At 47.5% G+C, this 21,267-nt stretch overlaps 2 protein-coding genes across 4 annotated transcripts in view; one reads left to right on the top strand and one right to left on the bottom strand.

The window, feature by feature from the left end:
• Positions 1–2,518: 2,518 nt before the first annotated feature.
• FSAF1 (40S small subunit processome assembly factor 1) lies at positions 2,519–18,343 on the bottom strand. The gene is made up of 7 exons (XM_025915075.2): positions 18,034–18,343; positions 16,042–16,388; positions 5,516–5,572; positions 4,746–4,841; positions 4,516–4,602; positions 3,904–3,956; positions 2,519–2,804 (listed from the first exon to the last, which is right to left on the bottom strand). Exons 1-7 carry the CDS (start codon positions 18,341–18,343, stop codon positions 2,666–2,668), a joined length of 1,089 nt encoding a protein of 362 aa, XP_025770860.2. The 3' UTR covers positions 2,519–2,665.
• The window catches only part of GNPAT (glyceronephosphate O-acyltransferase), a 34,511-nt gene continuing 30,820 nt past the window's right edge, over positions 17,577–21,267 (top strand). Inside the window, exon 1 of one of the 3 annotated variants that reach the window (XM_086679686.1) lies at positions 17,577–17,612. In XM_086679686.1, coding sequence (XP_086535812.1) covers positions 17,592–17,612 — 21 coding nt within the window. In that variant the 5' untranslated portion in view covers positions 17,577–17,591. Of the gene's footprint in view, positions 17,613–18,341; positions 18,476–18,949; positions 19,313–21,267 lie in introns of those variants that run through there. The other 2 variants (XM_025915067.2, XM_086679687.1) reach the window with 2 other exon arrangements.

Here is a 21,267-nt window from a genome sequence, read left to right as displayed (position 1 = left end):
CCCCGAGAAGGAGGTGAGGTGATCCCTGAAGAGGGCCAACGGCTGAAGGTTGTGCCTTCAGTGCTCAGAACAATAAGTTCTTCTACCTGAAAGAGGATCTGAGGGAGACATCTGGGCATCGACCCCCCCGCGCCACAGGTCTATACGGCTCCTTCAGAATTCCAGTGAGGGAAGCTTAGCCGAGGAAGGCCAGGGACGCTGGAGCTGGTCTTGGAGCTGCAAGGGACACTCGTGGTCAGCCTCCTCTCCTATTCATTCTAGGCTCCCTTCACTCTCACCTAGTGCCTCTGCTAATCGTGGTTGGGACCCTCATCCCTGGGGGTCTGAGCCTCAGGTCACCAGGCCCTTCGCACCCAGGGTTGCTGCATTTGTCTACTTACCATCAAAATCAGGTCAAAGGACTATGAAGAGATGCCCGAGTCCCACCTGGGTGCAGAATTTTCCCTGCCCCACCGGGTGATGGAAGCCTCGTCTCCTCTCGATGGTCAAAGGTAGGTCACCCCTGCGAGGTGGTGGCTCTTCTTGCCTGGACAACTTTGGTTCAGTGGGACATGTGCTGTGTTGTTTCTTCCTTTGGGAAGCAGGGTCTCCAGGTGTCCGGGGCCGAGAGTTGTAGGGACGGGAACCTCCAGGTCCCTAAGTGGGTCACTGGGAGTAACGGTAGGCAGGGCGTCGTGTGGAACAATGGCTGAGCCACCAGACGTGTCGGGGACTGAAAGACACCCCTGCAAAGGGGAAATGGCAGTGTGACGACAGTAAGGAAACACGTACCCACAGCACGGAAGCCGTCTGTTCCCTCTGTGGCTGTTGGCAGAATCTTAGTCATAACCGTCTTTCTTTGGATGACTGGTTTTCATGGCGGCTTCTCTCTGCTGCTATCTTGCTAGAGGAAACTTCCATCGATGGGGAAATAAAAAGTGTGATCTTAAGCCTGCTCTCCAGCCCTTGAAGTACAGGTTTTTCTTAGTCCCTAAATATCTGAGGATTCCTGGAGCGCCCAGTGGTAACAAGACCACTCTTTAAGTATTTATTCAGTAAATTAAAAGGTGAAAGCAAAGCGAGGTGAGGAATCTAAACTCAGAACTTGCATGCTTCTCCCGAGTGGACTAGTCTGCAGTTCTGGTCCAGAGTCTGGCTAAGCGTTCAGCTGTCTGAGCTGCGAGGCCGGTGGAGGCGGGGGTGGATGGGGCGGCCTCGGACCCTGGGCTGCCTGTAGAGAAGGGGAACCAAACTGTCCCCGTCGCTGCTCTGATAGGTCACCTCTAGGTCTTCAGATACTTCCTGGTGCTTTGTCAGGCTTGGGATCCTCTACACCTTTAAGAAAAAATCACTCTCTGGGGGCCTGGGTGGCCCAGTTGGTTGGGCGTCTGACTTTGGCTCAGGTTCACGGTTCACGAATTCGAGCCCCACATCAGGCTTTGTGCTGACAGCTCTCCCAAAAACAAACATTAAAAAAAAATTTTTTTTAAAAACTGCCAAAGTAGGTATTCTGCCAAGTACTGCCTCTCAAAATAAACTTGGAAAACAGAATGCTGATTCCACTCTTGCTTCAACTCAGGGCTTTTGTGGAGCTCCTCACTTGGCAATGGCCTTGGAGTCCACCTTGGAGCCACATAAAAACGTCAGCCATTTCTACCCCTTTGTTTTGACCAAAATGTTACCGTGCGATAAGATTTTTTGTCATAAAGAAAAACAATGCCAAAGTGATTACTATCATTGAAGACTTTTTGTTTTTAATGGGTCACAAGCTTTGAGAAGTTCCAGACGCTTTCAGTAAGTGCAACATAATTTAAAAAATATGTTTAGCCATCCACGGTGATTATTCTGGAGAGGACATTAGCTTACATGTAGGTGTGGTTAAAATCCTCTGCTGTGTTAGCTGTCACAGTCACCTATACCACAAAAGCTGTGTTCTATTTACATAACTTCTTACAGAGATTTCACGCACGTGGTAGGCTAAAAATCAAAACTGCTTTTCCCACAAAAACAACTGACAAATTATCACACATGGTTCTTTCATGACAAAGTAACATGACACCATTTAAAAAAAATTTTTTTTTTCAACGTTTTATTTATTTTTGGGAGAGAGACAGAGCATGAACGGGGGGGGGGGGGGGGGGGGGCAGAGAGAGAGGGAGACACAGAATCGGAAACAGGCTCCAGGCTCCGAGCCATCAGCCCAGAGCCCGACGCGGGGCTCGAACTCACGGACCGCGAGATCGTGACCTGGCTGAAGTCGGACGCTTAACCGACTGCGCCACCCAGGCGCCCCATGACACCATTTTTAGAAAATTAAAAAAGGCAACTTAAAGCTAATTATCAGCATTTACAAATCAGTAAATCATGAAGTTTATGAAAAACCATTACATGCAGAGGTACAAAACACCAGTCAGAGCCAATCTAGCATAAATCTCGCTGGACACGATTAAACGTCCTTTTCAACAGGCTGGCTATAATTATACTCACAGTGCGATTGGCCCTTCCCACCGTATGCTTATCACCATAAAACACACACACCTCACCGGTACAAATTTTATTATTTCTACTTGACGTTTTCCCCTAAAACAGAAAAGCAGTCTCTAAAATATGAAATAAATTAAGAATAATCTAGAAGTCTCATAGGGGTCCAATTCCAGTACAGAGTTCCTCTATGTCACGAAGCACTTCACTTAGCCACTCGGGAGGAATTTATTTTCTTGATGTCAACCTGGCTCAGAATCAGTGTCCCATTTTTGAATTTTCCAACCTGTCCAATCCGTCCACTTGACAAAATGCTGGGAGCTGATTTCTTCTTTTTGGCTCTCCTGCAGTTAAAAATCAGGGAAGGGTACTGAAGTTAAGCTTACGAGGAAGGGCTATCGCACCGCCAGCCAGGTGGCCGGGGCCCCGCCCCTACAAACTCCGGGTGTCCCCCTGTGCGTCCTCCCCACTGCCCCGCCCCAACTGCGGGCCTTCACGTGGCCCCAGAAACACGCCGCCTCCTTCCTGCCTCAGGGCCTTTGCATTGGTTTCTTCTATGTGGAATGTTCTCTACAGATCTTTCCAGGCTGCCCCCTCCTCTTCACTCAGCTCTCAACTCAGATGTCACCCCCCTAGAATGACATCCCGGCCCATCCCCGGTGATTTTCTCCCCCGATGCTTTAGCGCCACCTCTTCATAGAACCTGCCGGGGCCTGACATCCCCTCGCTAACCTGTTCATATGTTTTGGTGTGTTTCCCTCACTACAGTGTAAGCTCCTCAAAGACAAGGAAACTGCCAGTGTGACGATGCCTATATTCCCGACACCCAAGACACCCATATGCCTGGCACGCAGGGGACCCTCAACGGACAGACATGTATGGTCAGAACAAACGACCGCTTGACGGCACATGCAAGCTCACTAGGAGTCCAAGGAAAAGGCCAAGACAAAAGAAGTCGATTTTGAACCAGTAATTCAAGGAGGGAGAAAAGGCATTTTTGAACAAAAGCTAAGAAACAAAAGTAGAGCAACAACATCAATGTCCCGTACTCAGACCGTGGCGCCCTGCCTACGTGGTAGGTCAAGGAACTGGCAGTAGAGACCCAGGCCGTGCTGTCTTATCAGCAGGCTCTTGAGGGGGGGGACACAAGTCTTTTGTTGGAAACGTCAATCTCAGCTTCTCCACCAGTCACTTGAGGTGTCTGGTCTTTGGAAATGGGAGACCGGAGAAAATTCCTAGTTTGGTTCTGAGGTAGCTATTCGATCTTGGGCCATGTCCTACACCTGGTCTTCCCTTCACGGGACTTGCTGAGAATCCACGAGGGACAGTGAAGCACTCTAACGGGCTAGAAACACCGCGTAAACTCCAGGTGCTATCTTCACAACTGATCCAGTATGCTTATCCAGATCATTCCACCCCAGTAGCTGATGATGTGTCACTCACCTGTCTTCCTGCCCTTTCCTCTTCTTTTTCTTGAAAATGTCTGTGTCCTGGGCCTGATTTCAGAATTTAAGATAACATATGTGTCAATAACGGATAATGGAGATTCAAAAAAAAGACGAGGTTTGTGGTCAAAAGCCAGTAAGCTATCATTTAATATTTTTTTTCAAGTAGGTGTATGAACACAAACTTAGTTTCTTCCTAAAACTCTTTCAGAGTGTGAAAGGTCATTCCAGAAAAGACTGACAGTAGAAACATCAAATCTTCCGTTTTAGATGAAAGGGAGCGAGTGTAACCTCTGTTCCTCTGAGGTTTTTCATGGGTCCTCGTGTTCTACACAATGTAAAATGCAATACAGGAGAAAGAGCAAGGCAGCTTATGTTATCCGAGTGGGAGTTTGCTATTTCAGAGCAAACCTTTCATGTAAATATGCCAGGTTACCTGGCTGGTATTACGGAATAAGGCGGACCTGAACAAGTGGAGAAAATGATCCTCTAACTCCAGATTTTACTGTTGTCTACACTGCTTTCCAAGCAGCCGGTCCAGCATTCCACTGTGGCCAAATGCAGCCACCTTTCTGTTCTAGCTTAGGAACGAAAAGGCTATTACTCCTACCATTCTCTTTTCTTCTTCTTTTGCTGCCTTTTTTTCTTTGATTTGCTCCTGCAAGACCTTGTAATTCACATAACTATTTTTGGGAGGCTGAAATGAAAGGAAAAAAAAAAAAAAAGATATCATTTTTTATTTTGCAAAGACCTCCCAGTGACCCATGCCCTGACTTGCCCCGGGCTCTTCCCCCGCTTTTGTATCCTGTCTGATGCTGGAAGACGGAAGCAGCCCCCCACCTGAGCACCCAGCATTATGGCACGTTCCCGTTCCAGGACTCTTTCCTTTCCTTTTCCGTAACCCGTGATCCCGAACCGGTGCACTTCCAAGCGAGCCTGTGGGCACAAAGCAGAATCAGACCCAGGTGCGTTCCAAAGACTCCAGACAGGAGATACATCCCGGGGAGTAACACACGTCAGACACAACGTGCTGTCGCAAGAACTCTGTGGAGGGTGGTTTGCGCAGCCTTGTGGAGGTCTCCGTTCTCCCACGTTTAATTTTGGACAGGTGAAGCAAAGACTTGTCTCCACACAAATTAGCAACAGAATTCGGATTAAACGCAGAGATGCTCTCTGTGTTTCCACTTAAAGGTACCCCTCCAAACACACTCACAAGGAGAAACCATTCCTCACGGAGGTTTCAAATGCAGATCTGGGTTTGCTCATTTGTTTAAAGACACTGCAGAGGAAGAGAAAAAGTCACCAGTGCCCACTCTTAGCAGCTCAATCCCTTCCTCCTCTCTTCTTTTTCATGCATTTTTAAAAACCGAGTTTTGACTACAAAATACACACGCCTGGCTTTTCATACTTACCACTGCATTACTGGCATTGTGGTCACAAGCCCTCGGGTTTTAACTGACAGCCTAATAATCACCAAGAGAAGGTAGTGTGATTTGCTTAGCCATTTACTCAACCACTGGACATGTAAGCATATTCTTGTGTGTGTGTGTGTGTGTGTGTGTGTGTGTGTGTTATAAAGCTGAAAAGATTAACAATTTCAAAACACATACCTTCTCTAAGTTAAATTCTTGTCTATCCACATCGTTCCCAAGGATATTAGTTTTGGTCTGAAAAGAAAGAGAATTCTTATTAAGATCATCTGTTACTGTATCATTAGAGTATTTGTCACCAACAGAGTAGTCATGTTTTTTTGTTTTTCAGCTTATTTATTTTGAGAGAGAGTGCACATATGTGTGTGCATGAGCGGGGGAGAGGCAGAGAGAGAGAGGGAGAGAGAGAATCCCAAGCAGGCTCCGATGCAGAGCCTGAACGCTCGAACCAGTAGATCATGATGTGAGCAGAGATCAACAGCCAGACGCTGAACCTACTGAGCCACCCAGGCACCCCCAGGGTAGCCATGTTTTAAAAAGCCCAGAAACTGGCCCAGATGTCTACATACCGAACAATAACACAAGCATGTTGCACAAAAGCCTAATTACCAGTTAATGGAAGAAAAAAAACCTTTTGAAGTCTCAAAGCTTAAGAAAGGATGAGAAATTTCTTTTAAATTTTTTTTAACATTTATTCTTGAGAGTGAGCGAGACAGAGCACAAGAGAGGGAGAAGCAGAGAGAGAGGGAGACACAGAATCCAAAGCAGGCTCAAGGCTCTGAGCTGTCAACACAGAGCCCGACGTAGGGCTCGAACTCACAAACCATGAGGCCATGACCTGAGCCAAAGTCGGATGCTTAACCAACTGAGCCAACCAGGTACTCCAGGATGAGAAATTTTTTTTAAATACAAAAATAAAAAAAAATGATGAGAGAGACTAATGTCTGTCTCTCATAAACCACATGTACAAGATTCTGTTTGGTGCGGGGTTTAAAAAAGGGTGGGTGTTTGAGGGATTCTGGAGGGTAATATTATATTTGAATAATTCTTTCTCTTCTTTCTTCTTCCCATCCAGCCATTAGAATGATGGCTAACAAAACTCTCTTGACTTGAGTATTTCTTTCAGGAACATCAGATTTCTAGAATGGCTTATACTTCCCAACAGAAAATGATGATACTGCAAAAGCCTGCAAAGCATGTGACTCTTTACATCGATGCATCTACTAGCTACGGTTACTGACCCACAGAACTGACCAGAAGCTTGAGATTTGAAGGAAATACACTGTCCCATCTGGTTAACAAGAGCAGTCGCTACTCAACTCCAGCCACCAGATCTGGACCAACGGGAAGCAGGCTCTAAAAAAGAAAAGGCACCCTTCTCCCTCACAGGACAGTGGTGAAGAGGGATGGATGGCCGGCTGCTCTGCTCCCACGATGGGACCTCCCGCTGCTCCTGCTCAGCAGGTGGGGGTGGGGGGAGGGTCGGGGCTGGGTTGGCTCGGTGCCCTACCCCACACCACGCTGGGAAGTGCCAGAAACACTGCAATCTACAGGTCTCCTGGACTCTCCTTCTGCAAAGGGGAGCTGTATTTCAGCTCAGCCTGTCCCCCCAACCCCTGCTGTGTTTGGGCTGTGTGGGTCAGTCAGTGACTGTTTCCACAGGGGACAGCCTCTGTCTCCACAAGGCCATGTACTGACCTCACAGAGGGGTTCTTACGATGAAAGTGGATGAAGTGTGCAATGGGAGATGTTAGCGACGTCCAATAAACAGGAAGACGTGGCCAATGCTGCGAAGTCACAAGACTCCTGGGGGACACCACAACACTGCTCACCCGCTGTCACGCCGCACACGGACTCTTGCAGGCCCATGTGCTGACGGTGACAGACAGAACAGGGCACCACCAAGGATGCTCTAAGCATGCGGCCTCGTTCTGTGCTCTCAGTCCCAATAAATGCACCTTCCGCGTTAGTTTATCAAGATTCCTGACTTTTACTACGCTTACGATTTTCTTGGATCGTGTATTGCACAGACTCAAATGCCTTAATTAAGACCACGGGCACGTGGAGGACGCCAGGCACCTCCATTCATTTATCCCAGAAAGTCTTACTTCCTGTTCCATGACTGGAAAAAGTCTACGTCTACCTTGAAGGTAAAAACTCTTCTCCACTGGTACGCGCGTCTAATCTACTCGATATGATGAACACTAATACCACTTTTGGAAAACAAATGGCTTAAGTCTTAATGACTTCAGGATCATCCAGATCCTCAAATATAAATTATATGTTAAAAAGAAACACGGTAGGAGTGCCCTGGTGGCTCGGTCAGTTGAGTGTCCAACTGCTGTCTCGGGTCATGATCCCAGGGTTGTGGGATCAAGCCCCACGTTGGGCTCTGCGCTGAGCATGCAGCCGGCTTGGGATTTTGCCTTCGTCTGTCCCTCCCCGCACCCCACCCCCGTCGTGCTGCCCCTCTAACCCACGTGTGCTCGAAGATAAAATTTAGGAAGAGAAAAGGAAACCTGTATGCTGGTCACAGCCTCCAAAATCCCATGAAACATTTAACTCCATTTCTAAGTATTGAAGTAGTTGTTTATCTTTCTTCTTCTGTCCCAACCATCCAATCAAGTAATGGCTAAACTCTTTCAAGTTGAAAATTTCTTTCAGGAACATCAGGTTTCCCGCAATACTGGAGATGTCACAGATGCCCCTGACTGACTATTATTAGACGATCAGCAAGAGGAAGGAAGCACTGTAATAAAATTCCTAGCCACCTGTGCTACAGTCACCGCAGGGCTGAAACCCCTGGGTCTGGGGGAGAAACTGGCCCCCAAAGGACAGGGGCATGGCTTCTGATGTCCCTGCTTCACCCAACGCCAGCCCACAGATTACCCAGTCCTTGCATGCAGGCGTCTGTTTATCTTGGCCGTGGGGACACCTGGGCCGAGGGGCTGTGGAGACCTGAGTGGCAGGCCTGGCCTCACACAGATCATCTTGCTGTAGAAACTCCTCAGCTTTGTAGCCGTCGATGTATTTGAGAAAAGGTCTGGATTCTAGATCCTTGTTTATTTATCTTTTCATTTTTATTCAAAAAAATTTTTTTTAATGTTTATTTATTATTTTTTTTTTTTTAATTTTTTTTTTCCAACGTTTATTTATTTTTTGGGGGGACAGAGAGAGACAGAGCATGAATGGGGGAGAGTCAGAGAGAGAGGAAGACACAGAATCGGAAACAGGCTCCAGGCTCTGAGCCATCAGCCCAGAGCCCGACGCGGGGCTCGAACTCACGGACCGCGAGATCGTGACCTGGCTGAAGTCGGACGCTTAGCCGACTGCGCCACCCAGGCGCCCCTTTAATGTTTATTTTTGAGAGAGAAAGAGCACGAGCTGGGGACGGGCACAGAGAGAGAGGGAGACCGAGAATCCAAAGCGGGCTCCGTGTCAACAGCACAGAGCCTGATACGGGGCTTGAACCCACAAACCGTGAGATCACGACCCGAGCAGAAGTCGGACACTTAATTGACTGAGTCATCCAGGCGCCCCTCTAGATCCTTGTTTACAATAAAAATAAACATTTGGAAAATAATTCTTAGCTAATTATTTTGTGATGTTGAATCCATAGGCATGACCCCCCCCCCCCAACCATTACCTAACTTTTATTCACAGCTTTAAAGCCACTTCAGTACGTTATTCATAACGTATTGCCTGGTAGAGAAACAATCGGTGGTTTTCCCTGTTTTCTTGCCCCTCGGACCCACTGCAGTAGGAGGCACAGCACCTGCAGACAATACCGGGTCCTCTTCTGCTTCTAGGCTTTGCTGCCTACCTGAAGCTAGACGGGGCCACGTGACCTTCTGTGGCCAAAGAAGTGTGAGCAGAAAGGAAGTGTGCCCCTTGCACATGGAGCCTCTCTCTACCAGTCATCTGTTGACTCCCCTTCTTCACCAAAGCAACTAAGAACCTTCCAGATGGTGGAGCCCCTATTAGCCCCGGCCCCTAGCTGAGGACGGTGTAGGGCAGAGCAGTCTGTCCTTAGGAGATATCAAAATAATTAATTTTTGCCTTCGAACCACTAAGACGGAGGGACTATGTTATTAAACCACAGCCTAATCTAACTTGACCGGCAAAGCCTTACTGTCCCACACACAGGAAAGAGAAATGTCTGCAGATTTTGAGAACTTGCGTGTTAGGCTATGAAGAAAGAAAGCTGTGGAAAGAAGAAACCGTTTGGGAGAAATGCACGGGGACGATGGATAAAGGCCCGCAGCCCCCTAGGCTCAGTGAACTCATCCACAGGTTGACTTGCTGACCGCAAGTACTTTCTCCTGCACTGGTTAGATTCTTCTATTCTATCAGCTACACTGTCCAACCTTTGTCCAATTAGAAAGTAGCTGGGGAAATAAACAGTCTCGTTTTAAAAAGCAAGCAGTTCTGGGGCACCTGGATGGCTTAGTCAGTTAGGCGTCCTACTCTCCGTCTCGGCTCAGGTCTTGATCTCATGGTCGTGAGTTCAAGCCCTGCACTGGGCACCGTGCTGGGCATGGAGCCTCCTTAAAAATACAAATAAAAAATATAAATACAAAGTATGTATCTACATAACTGTATTTATAAAAATATAATAACATATATGTAATTTAAATGCAAGCAGTTCCAAGAGCATCAGGAAATGTACTCTGATCTTCTTGAGGAGACGTTTCTTCAACTACATTACTCTTACACCTATCTGACACTGGATCTCGCAAAGAACAGGGGTGTGGAACAAAGTAAGAACCTGGGGAAATAACTTGGGGACAGGTCTTTCTATCTAGTGAAGATGCTGGGAAGCAGTGCACTTGTGTTACTCAAAGGACAAAGAGCCTAACCTGACCTGTATTCTCTCTTTCTGGCGTAGTGGTGAGGCACACAGCTCTCACACAGCCAGAAACCCCAGGGTCCGAACCTGAGCTCTGGTATTTACTTCACATCCATAATCCTTTGTGTGGAATCCTTAGAAAATTAAGAAGTTTTCACATTTTAGAAAGGTAATACCGTGACTATACTGAATATCATACGTCATTTCCAGTGGGGGCCGAGACAGCAACCCATAATCCATTAAGCACGTTCACATTTCTGCAGCAGGATCTATGAATATTCATGCCAAATGCAACAAACAGAAATAATTCCTAAGCCTCATCTGAGTTCAGTTCAGGTTTTGCTGCCAAATAAATCTATCTGCATCAAACTTCGAAACGAAACATTAGCTGTGACTTCCAAAGCTCCGGGGTTCTGGGATTGCAGGTATGGGGCGGCTGACTGTTTAAACGCAGGCATGCACCCTCACCTCTCCAGGCATCAATTTCCTCTGTAACATGAAGACAGGGCGCGTGAATTGTGAGGATTCCACGAGATAACGAATTAGGGAACAGAAATCATCACTCGTGGAACGCAGTAAGCACCAGCGCATCTTGGTAATTAGGAGTGATTGGCTACCTGCTCAGGAACAGTCTACATGCACCTGGGTCCAGGCCCCAGGAGCCAAGAGCCCCTTCTGATCTAGAGTCCACCGTCCTATTATTTCTATTGTCTTTCTTACCCCTTCTTTTCTATGGAGGCCACAAAGGAGGCTAAGGTTCAGGGCAGGGGCCGACGTTAAGGGTGGAAAAAACACTGGTGAGACATCCCTGTGAGCCAAACAACACTTGCGTCATTTCCAGCCACACCCGACACTTTCATTTCTCAAGACCCTTCCTCGTAGGCAGCCTTGCACCCGTTCAAGAATGGTTCACGCGGGGCGCCTGGGTGGCACAGTCGGTTGAGCCTCCGACTTCAGCCAGGTCATGATCTTGCGGTCCGTGAGTTCGAGCCCCGCGTCAGGCTCTGGGCTGATGGCTCAGAGCCTGGAGCCTATTTCCAATTCTGTGTCTCCCTCTCTCTCTGCCCCTCCCCCGTTCATGCCCTGTCTCTCTCTGTCCCAAAAATAAATAAACGTTGAAAAAAATTAAAAAAAAAAAAAGAATGGTTCACGCACTCATTCCTCATATTCCGTCAGGCCACCCATCCTGACCCAGCACCGCTGCGGTCAACTCCTGATTCAGCTCCTGCAGGCCTCTGCTACCGCTTCCCTGTAATCTAGTTACCACACAGAGGCCTGAGTGATGTTTAAAAGGTTAAGTCAGATCACCTCATGCCCTTAAAACTCTCTGCTGGCTTTCCACATACTTTAAACTGAACTCCAAAGGTCTTACCATTGCTTACGAGACCCAGCAGGGGCTGGCCTTGGCCTGTTCCTCCACCGCAGCTCATACCATTCTCCTCTCTGTCCTCCTCCACTAGGCTTCCAGCTTCCAGAACACATTAGGCCTTCTCACGCATCCGGACGCTGGCAATGCTGTGTACTCTCCACCCGCGTTAGTCTCCCGGCTCCTTTCTCTGACAAACCTCAGCAGAGCTTTGTCATCTTCTCCTGAGACTTCCACCGACTCTACCGAAAGGAGGTTCTGCCTGCTACTCTCAAGGCCCTATTTCTTTTCCTTCAGAAGGTTTATAACTTTTTAATTATATTATTAATTTACCTGGAGTTTGGTTGACCCCACCAGTAGAGAGTATACTCCATGAGGGCAGAGGACTCTCTCTCATTCACCATTGGATCTTCTGGGTCTGACAAATAGTTGGCACCCAAATTATTTGTGGAATAAGTAAGTACACAGGTGATCTTTTACCTACTGTTTCCTGAGAGACTACTTCTATAGTCACTCCACTGTAAAAAGGATAGGATTAGGAAGTTCATCTGTAGGTTAGACACCTGGGATGGGTAAAATGTTACATAAATGGTGGCCAAGTTCCCAGATGAACCCATTCAAGGGGGTGATGTCAGCGGGGAGGGTTTCCCCCCACAGCCGACAAGCAATCCTCCCACACCAGCTATAATCCAACTCTATCTGGAGACAGCACCACACTGCACAGACTAAGGGCTCAGTCCTACAAGACTGTCCCTCGCTTCATATGCTGCAAGCCCAGGTTGTTACCTGTACTTAGGACTGGCTACCCACAGGTTACAAGTCCCCACGACTCCTTCCTTGGGTTGGATGAATTTGCTAGAGCAGCTCACAGAACTCAGGAAACCTAACTGACTAGATTGTTGATTTATTACAGAAGGATACAAGTCAGGAACAGCCAGATGGGGGAGACGCACAGGGTACAGTGGGTGGGACAGGACAAGGCACTCCCATGTCCTCTCTGAGCGTGTCACTCGCTAAGCACCTACAAGTGTTCACCAACCCACAAGCTTTCCAAACCCTTTTGCGTTTATAGAGGCTTCGCTACCTAAGTATGATGGACTAAATCGCTGGCCATTGGCAATAACTTCAACCTCCAGCCCTTTACCTCTCCTCAGAGGTCAGAGAGACAGGATTGAAAGTTCCAAACCTCTTGTCACGGGGTGGGTTCACCCGGCAGTCTGTCCCATCTTTACAGCCTTTCCAACTCACTCATTACAAAAGATACCTTTACTGCTCTTATCACCTAGGAAAGTCCAAGGGTTATAAGGGTTTTGTGCCTGAAACAGGGGACAAAGAAAACATAAATAGATATATACAGATACAGATATAGATATATACATACACACACACACACACACACCAAGTATATGTATATATATTTTTTCTTATTATAAATCACCATACCACACCATTGAAAAACTGTTTCAATACACAATGCAGTTTAATCACAGTATTTATGGCACAAGCCTAAGTTCTAGGGAAAGACGGTCACTTCCTGGGTTCAGGCAGGGCCAGCCGGGTTATCTAACTGGTTAGTACCTCTCAAATATTCTCCAAAGACGACCAGCTGACTCCATGCAGGCTATCATTATTACACTTCTTTGCTGATTCCATGTCTGTTTGAACTGTCCTACAATGATCTGTAAGCTTGCAGAGAGCAGGGGCCACAACTATCTTTTACTATGTTGTACAAACTCTTAGCATGGCATCACATATCCCAATTACTCCCAGCCGACTGACTGTTCCTTACCTGGCATTCCCTAGATCCAGGATATGCCATTAATAAGCAGTGTTGTATTCGTTTGTATTTATTTACATGTTGCAATGCCAACAGGCTGAAGTCTTTTTACAGGCATATGTGTTTTTATTGTGTTCATATCCCGTCTCCTTAGCCAGACACATTCACATTTTCAAAAGAATCAATTTTAGGGGCTCTTGGGTGGCTCAGCTGGTTAAGCGTCCGACTTCAGCTCAGGTCATGATCTCGCGGTTCTTGAGTTTGAGCCCCGCATCGCTCAGAGCCAGGAGCTTGTGCAGATTTTGTGTCTCCCTCTCTCTCTCTGCCCCTCCCCCACTTGCACGCTCACACGCTCTCTCTTTCTCTCTCTCAAAATTAAACGTAAAAAAAATTCTAAGGATCAATTTTAAAAAGGAGGAAAGGGCAGAACGGCCAAGGGCAACTGAGAAGTTTCATTAGGGTCAGGAAGTCCAAAATGTCCAATGAGCTGAGGTTCCTGAGAAAAACCAACTACAATGAAAAAGGGATCAATTGGAATTGGAAGAAAATGAATCTAACAGCCTGCTGCAGATGATCTATTATTAAGAGACAGAGAAATGCATTCATTCAACGCTAACCTTTTTGTCCTTTCCACTAGAAAACTTTCCATTCTAGAGAGAACACAAGCAGGTGTAGGAGGAAACAAAAGACCGAGGACCTGAGGAAATGCGGGAGGGTACTCAGATGCTTTGCTAAACTCCCCAAATGCAGAATTATATATAATGCAAAGCACTGTTTCCCAACCTTTCTCACTGCACGGCACACACAGAAAATACTAACATTTGTATGGCACACTGGGGGACACTATGCTAATATTGATCTCTTGTGAGTTTCCCTGGCTGATCAGCTTGGGAGTTCCTGCTGGCTGAAGGACCAACGGAATCCGTTTCCTAGTCCACCTCTAACAGTGCCCAGTGCCCCAGCATTTGGAGTATGAGCTGGGAACTGACCGGGAATCCTAAAATAAAGGTAGATTATTACAAAAAGCACTATTAATCTTTGAGGAAGAGATCCTGATGAGGATCACTTCACTTAACATGAAGTGCTACCTGAATTCTAGGGAAGATTATACAGATGGTTTTTAAATCGTAAAAAAGATGTGGTAAGCACTGGACACCGACCAGCACATGCACACACGTATTCACTGAGAACCATGCAAGCCTGACTGTCTTTGCAGCGGGTTGAGTTGTGTCATGTCAAAGAGACATGTTCTAAACCCCCAGAATCAATGAATGGATCTTATTGGGGGAAAAGGGTCTTTGTAGTGTAATTAAGGATCTCATGACAAGACCCATTCTAGATTTCGGGTAGGCCCTAAATCCAATGACAGCTGTCCTTTGAAGAGACAGAGGGAGATTTAAGACTCAGACATATAGAGAAGAAGGCCATGTGTAGACACAGGCAGAGGTTAGGGTGACGCAGCCACAGGCCAACGAACACTTAGAGCCGCCAGCAGCTGAAAGAAGCAAGGAAGGATTCTCTTTCAGAGCGGAAGGTGCCTAGCCAGCCAACACCTTGATTCTGGCCTCCTGGTCTCTAGAACTGTGAGAGAATGAATTTCTGCCCAGCAGCCCTAGAAACTAATACAATCCCCTTTTCTGTTTACGACAGACAGAAGTTTATAGGACATGAAGAATGCAACAGAAATAGAGTCCCTGGAGTTCTGCAATGAATTTGACCAAACCATAATGATATCCTTGTGGGCAAAGCTGGATAAGCAACCATACCTCTCTCCTGGACTGAATTTTGAGTGAGACTTCCAAACTCAGTCTGAGATTACCACTCAGTGAAATCAAACTGCTTTCCGTGAGAAGGGGAGTTCCTTGAGAGGGAGCAGTTTCGTCTATTTTGTTCAATGCTAGAACCCAGTGCCTACAATAGCAGCCAGAAATAGTGGCCGAATGACTCCGTTTTCTCAGAGCACAGTTAAGCAGAAGCCCCAGGCGCATGAAAGAGTCAACTCGGCAGGCTTGCGTTGGAATATTGTCTGATAAGAGTGTTTTTACATCCCCGAGCCCCTGAGTCAAGGCTGCCCGGATAGTTTACACTAGCCGTGGGATTTATGGTGAACACGTCCTTTTTCCTGGGGGTCTAAGAGCTTCAATAACTAAGGTCAGTCTGGATGTCTACACAACCGACCCCCAATAAAAACCCTGGACACCCAGGCTGGAGTGAACTTCCCTGGTTGGCAACACTTCCGACCTGCTGTCACGAATCACTGCGGGTGGAAATTAAACGCATCCCACACAACTCCACTGGGTAGGGACCTCTGGACACCTGCACCTGGTTTCCTTCAGACTTGGCCACATGCACCTTTTCCCTTCGCTAGTTTTCCTCTGTATCCTTTTGCTGTAATAATTCGTGACCGTGACGATGGCTATAGCCAAGTCCTGAGTCCTGTGAATGCTTTTAGCCAATCCTCAAGCCTGAGGGTTGTTCTGGGGACCTCTGACACGGTCTGTAAAAGTACTCCTCTAGGTGCGCCTGGCTGGCTCAGTCGGAAAAGCATGCGACTCTTGATCTCGAGGTCAGGAGTTCGAGCTCCATGGAGGGGAGGGGAGGGTAGAGATTACTTAAATAAATAAAAAATTTTAACAAAGAAACAAAAAGATACTTCTCTACAACTGCAATATCAGGGTTTCCAACACATACATTGAAACTAACCAACTCATTACCTGTGTGTTCTCATCTTGATCCGGCTTCCCTTTCCTTTTTTTATTTCTGCTGTGAAATTCTATCACTTGTACTCGCTCCCTGCCGTTCCTCAGTGTTGAGGGAGATGCCGTAGCACTAGGGGCGTCTGGTCCTGAAGGAGAGCTGGTGGGGGTCACAGCAGAAACACCCTGCAGCTCTTCCCTGAGTTCCTTGAAGAAGCTGGAGACTCTCTTCCTTCGGCCTCTCACGGGAGAACCAGGTACAGGAGCTGGGTCTGCTGCCAAGGTCACTGGAGTCCCTACATCTCTCCTCTTGTTTTCTTCCTTCTTTCTGATCCTTTTCTGTTCTGCCTCATTTTCTGTCTCCCCTGTTTGTTCAAACACAGAGTGGAAAGATAAATATTTTTGGTTCTATCGAATGAGATGAAGGCACTTGTACATACACCACAGCTATCAACACCCAGAAATACAAAGAAAAAAAAAAAAAAAAAACGATTTCTTTTCCTTCAGATAGGGATGTATTTGCACAATTCATAGAATCCCAAAATGCGTGGGGCGCCTGGGTGGTTCAGTTGGTTAGGCATCTGCCTTTGGCGCAGGTCGTGATCTCGCAGTTCGTGGTGAGTGTGGGCCCCACATCCAGAGCCTGCTTCAGACCCCCTGCCTCTCTCTTTCTCTGTCTCAAAAATCAATAAACATTAAAAAAGAAAAGAAAAGAATCCAAAATGCAACATCTTTTCCTAGGTAACTGACTGTATCCATGCCTTTGACCCTTGCAGCATAAAAAGTTCTCACCTTGTTCCGTAATAAAAGTGACATCAAGGCAATAATCCCAGGAACTGGTAATCCCAATTGGCTCACGTTTTGTGCTGAAAATGTCTGCCACTGCAGCTGGTGTTTTGTTTTATTTGGTTTTTTAACACTTTCTAGGGGTATAGGTAAGTATCACAGTCTTCCTATCGTCCAGAGTCGAAGTCCATACAAATACAGGGACTGTACATACGAGGGAGTCTGAGGATTGGAACCCAGGCTCTGCAAATTACTAGCTAGGTGAGCTTTGGGAAGCATTTTAACCTCTAGTGCTGGTTTCTCCATTTGTAATAATGGGATTAAGGACAGGATCAAATTCACTGGGTTGTGAAAATTAAATGAGTAAATACGTGAAAAATATGGAGTGCATGGGAAATTCTCCATACTTTTAGCTATTGTGTTTACTGTTTAAATAAACTGATCATTTTGAGTAATGGCTCCAAACTAAAATAGCTTTTGAAACATCACCTTACAAATTTAAGAAATGCTTGCTCCTTAAGGGCGTTAATGCCTAACAATCATCTCTGTTGCATGAACAAGGGATGTCGCCTTCCCTGGAGAAAGTTCTTCAGTGTGTGGAACTGTCTTCCTACTAAAGTGCCTGGCGGTTGCCAATCCCAATGACCTTTTTGTATTTCCTTTTCCCCAGTCAAGATAAAAGGAGACCACAGGCTGGCCAACTTAACGAAGAAAAGCCTGCAGCAAAAAAGCTTCCCGTGAAAACGTTCTCTGAAGTCCGTGGGGGAGGAACACACTGAAGGATGGGGCACCAACGTCACAAGGTGGTACCAGGGCACCAGGATCACCGAGTTTGGGGGAGAATGTGGGGTGGGCAGTGGGCTTCCCAGAGGGCCGAGAAATGTGAAAGGGTGGGCTATTCCGAGAACCCTTTAAACCTGACAGCCTTGGTGCTCATGACGAGTAACTAAGTAGTGCCCACACTCAGGGGCGACGTGGGAGGCTGTATTCGTAAAGAGTAACAACAGACGCTGAAGGTGGGGGCGGGGGGGGGGGAGAGAATGGGGGAACTCGGACGCAGGTGTGTGCTGAACCCATCCAGGGAACCAGGTCGGCAAAGGGAGGGGTGCTCCACGTGCAAGAACCTTTAGCCTTGAACGCCAAAGGCTACCCAGTTCGGAAGGCACAGCAGACACCTCGGCTGCAAGTCCGCTCTCCACGTGGGCTCCGAGGCCCCTCACTCACCGAAGTCGTAGAGGTTCCGGAGCAGGGCATCCAGAAGTGTCTGAGAACCCGGAGGCGCGGGGGCCTCCGATCCCCGCTCCTGGGCCATCGCGGGGTCTGCCACGGCCGTGCCGCCCAGAGCCCGCCCGGACGCCCACACTTCCGAGTTCTGACGCGCTGCGCGCGCGCGCGCGTGCGTCGCGGGTCCCGGCGCGGCTTCCGTCCTGGTTAAGATGGCGGCGCCCGGGGTCCTGAAGAGCGGCCGCAGAGGGTGCCGCCGCCCTAGGCGAGGTCGGGCCGCCCTGCGCGGAAGAACCGCCCCCAGCAGCATCACTACGACCGCTTAGCAAAGAATTTCAGGCCCCGCCCGGACGGCAGCCGCATCATGGATTCTTCCAGCTCATCTAACTCTAGCTTCTCCGTCGGCTCCGCCAGTCCCGGCGCTGTCGTGCTCCTCTACTCGGTAGGCGCCCCGGGGAACGAGGCCCGGGGCGGGGCCGCAAGAGAGGACCCCACCCTCCCGGTCCCGGCCTCCTACGGGCCAGGACCCCTGGCCCAAAAGAGTGGGTGCCGGGGTCGCCGAGGAGGGGTGAGGTGGTTGACTTGGTTTCCAAGGCAACGGTGTATCGCTGTGTGTGTGAATGTGTGTAAGCTTTTAGAAGTTTCTATGGGCGACGGTTCCTCTGGTTCCTTTCCACTCGTTCCTTCTCTTTGCCTCCACCAGGCGGGGGGCCTTCAGAGAGCCCCTGACGCAGGAATGAGGCGTGAGAAAGTGATCTCTCTGCCTCCAACGAGGGGCTGCCTGTAGGTGGAACCGGAGAAACCTGCGATTCTGACCTGGCCTGATATGTCAGCGTGTGGCTCCCCACCCCGCCCTTTTGCTGCCGTGATGTTCCTGGGAGAAAAGTATTTGGCTCGTATGGGGACACAGAGTTTGTGATAAGACTTAAAAGTTTTTCAAATAGAAAGATTGGGAGCTTCTGGAAAATTTTACTGCGTTTTTTGTCTTCCATCCGTACGTTTTGCGGAAGGAAGCTAATGCCGCCCGGTCTCTCCCAACTTGCCTTCTAACCCCCAACCCTCTCTCCCTCTCCCGATTGTAACTGATCTTTTTTGCCAACAGAATGTCGGTCGCTCACCATTTGTATGAAGAAATTATGAGGTGAACGCTTTGTAGTTCTCAGGATTGCACAATTCTGGGGCAGCTGATTTTTTTTTTTTAACCACGAAATTAATTTTTACGTACTTTACAAGGCAATGAAAGAATGCATTTTAAAAAGCATGTTACTATGTCACGGAGGTTAGTGCCAATTTCTGTCTTAAATATAATGTTATTGTGTGTAGGAAGGTCGTAACAGGGAAAAGACAAAACAATGAGATAAACCAAAAACTCAGTTTCAAAAGAGAAGGTAGATACAGGGCTACCTTCAAATTGGGACACCAGCATTCTTTGGAACATGGGGAAACTTCTCCCTCCATGTGGAGAGCTCTGGGCTTATAATTGCTGTCAACTGCCCACTTCTGTGAGAGTTATTACTTTAACCTCTCTAGTTGTTGACCTCACCCCACAGCTCTGTGGGGGAACTATTTTGACCTCATTTTCTGCCTCTGCTGTTCCAGACCAGGCATACAGGGAACCGGGTTGCTGTGTAGATCCTGACTCACCATAGGTAGCTTTTTCAGCCCTAAACTGGCTTGTGAATTGACTGCAATTTTGCACATGCATATAAAGGAAAGAGTTGGGTTTGTTTTTTTTTTTTTACTTCCCCATTTACTGCTGGTTCTTTAATGATAACACTTTGGTCGGCTTTTTCACATGAAAAATTAAGGCGATTGTACGTGAGCTTTTTCTACCTCTGAAGCTGGACAGAAGCCCTCACTATTCTTGTAACTGCATAGGCTTTACTCTTAGGATAACCTGAACTTATTCTTACTATTTCAGGCTGTCCTTATTTCCTCAGCCACACTGTTCTTGTGCAATAATCTAATGTGAGAGTAGTACTTAGAGATATGTAAGATACTCCTGATTGCAACAAACATTACAGCACTGGTTACTTACAGCGTCCTAGTCATTATTTTCAACACCCAGAATATGGACATTAAAGACCCAGCCTTTGCCTCCATGGACTTGAAGTTATGAAAATAAACAATTGCAATTACAATTAAGTGAGGTAAGGGCAAAGGTCAAATCATCCACAGCACGTTGTGGCAGGAATGAGAAGGAGCACCTGACCTGTTTGGGGACTCAGAGGAGACTTTTAAGAGAAGGCGACATGTGAGCTGAGTTTTTGAGGTGTGAATGGGAGATGAAGGAGAGGAAGACACCCATGGTAGGCACCCATGTAAGAAAGCCACTCCCTTGCATGTTTGGGAGAACCTAGTAGTTAGGTAAGGGTAGAATAAAGGAGACGTGGGAAACAAAACTAAGGAAGTGGGCAGAAGATAGTTCCTAGAGGGATTTTATATATCATATTTACGCACCCTTAAGAATAAAAGCTTTCGGGGCGCCTGGGTGGCGCAGTCGGTTAAGCGTCCGACTTCAGCCAGGTCACGATCTCGCGGTCCGTGAGTTCGAGCCCCGCGTCAGGCTCTGGGCTGATGGCTCAGAGCCTGGAGCCAGTTTCCGATTCTGTGTCTCCCTCTCTCTCTGCCCCTCCCCCGTTCATGCTCTGTCTCTCTCTGTCCCAAAAATAAATAAACGTTGAAAAAAAAAATTAAAAAAAAAAAAAAAAAAAGAATAAAAGCTTTCTAAGGGAACCTTTAAGGATGATCGGATTTGTATTTTTGGAAGTCTAAGGAGGCTGGGTTTCTGGAGTGGTTATTTGTGTGGATAACCTTCACTTAAGTAGAGACGGTAGAAGGAGAATCTGATAGGAGAAGGAATCTGACGCCCTAAGCCTGGGGAGCAACCGAACACGATTGCCGTCATCCAGAGAAGTCCTAAAAGCCTGAGGCAATGGCAGTGAGCCTAGGGAGAAGGGTAAATTGGTTAGTTTGAGTTGGTTAGGATAGTTGAATGCGGTGGCTGAAGAAAAGGAGGTTTCTGTGATTCGGCAACTGGGCGGACGCTGCCGATAGGGAATCTGGGGAGAGGAACAGGTTGTGTCAGTTTCAGATGTGTTCAGTTCCAGATGCGAGTGGTAGAATGAATGATTTTGAAGTCGTGGATTACTACGTTATGGACCCCATACCTCACAGGTGTTTGGGAGACATCCAGACAGAGTTAGAAACATGGTACCAGAGGAAAGGAGGCAG

The sequence above is a fragment of the Puma concolor genome, chromosome D2 (genome assembly GCF_028749965.1).
Source record: "Puma concolor isolate L17-30 chromosome D2, mPumCon1.1.hap2, whole genome shotgun sequence".
Taxonomy (NCBI): Eukaryota; Metazoa; Chordata; class Mammalia; order Carnivora; family Felidae; genus Puma; species Puma concolor.
This window is presented reverse-complemented; position numbering and strand designations above follow the sequence as displayed.

What these genes read in the sequence shown, in the direction of transcription:
- FSAF1 (XM_025915075.2), bottom strand. Translation starts at nt 18,343, where the DNA reads ATGCTGCTGGGGGCGGTTCTTCCGCGCAGGGCGGCCCGACCTCGCCTA. An exon ending in AAGAATTTAACTTAGAGAAG is followed by an intron (nt 4,842 to 5,515) that starts GTATGTGTTTTG and finishes TTGTGCCCACAG; the next exon opens with GCTCGCTTGGAAGTGCACCG. An exon ending in CCATAATGCTGGGTGCTCAG is followed by an intron (nt 4,603 to 4,745) that starts GTGGGGGGCTGC and finishes CTTTCATTTCAG; the next exon opens with CCTCCCAAAAATAGTTATGT.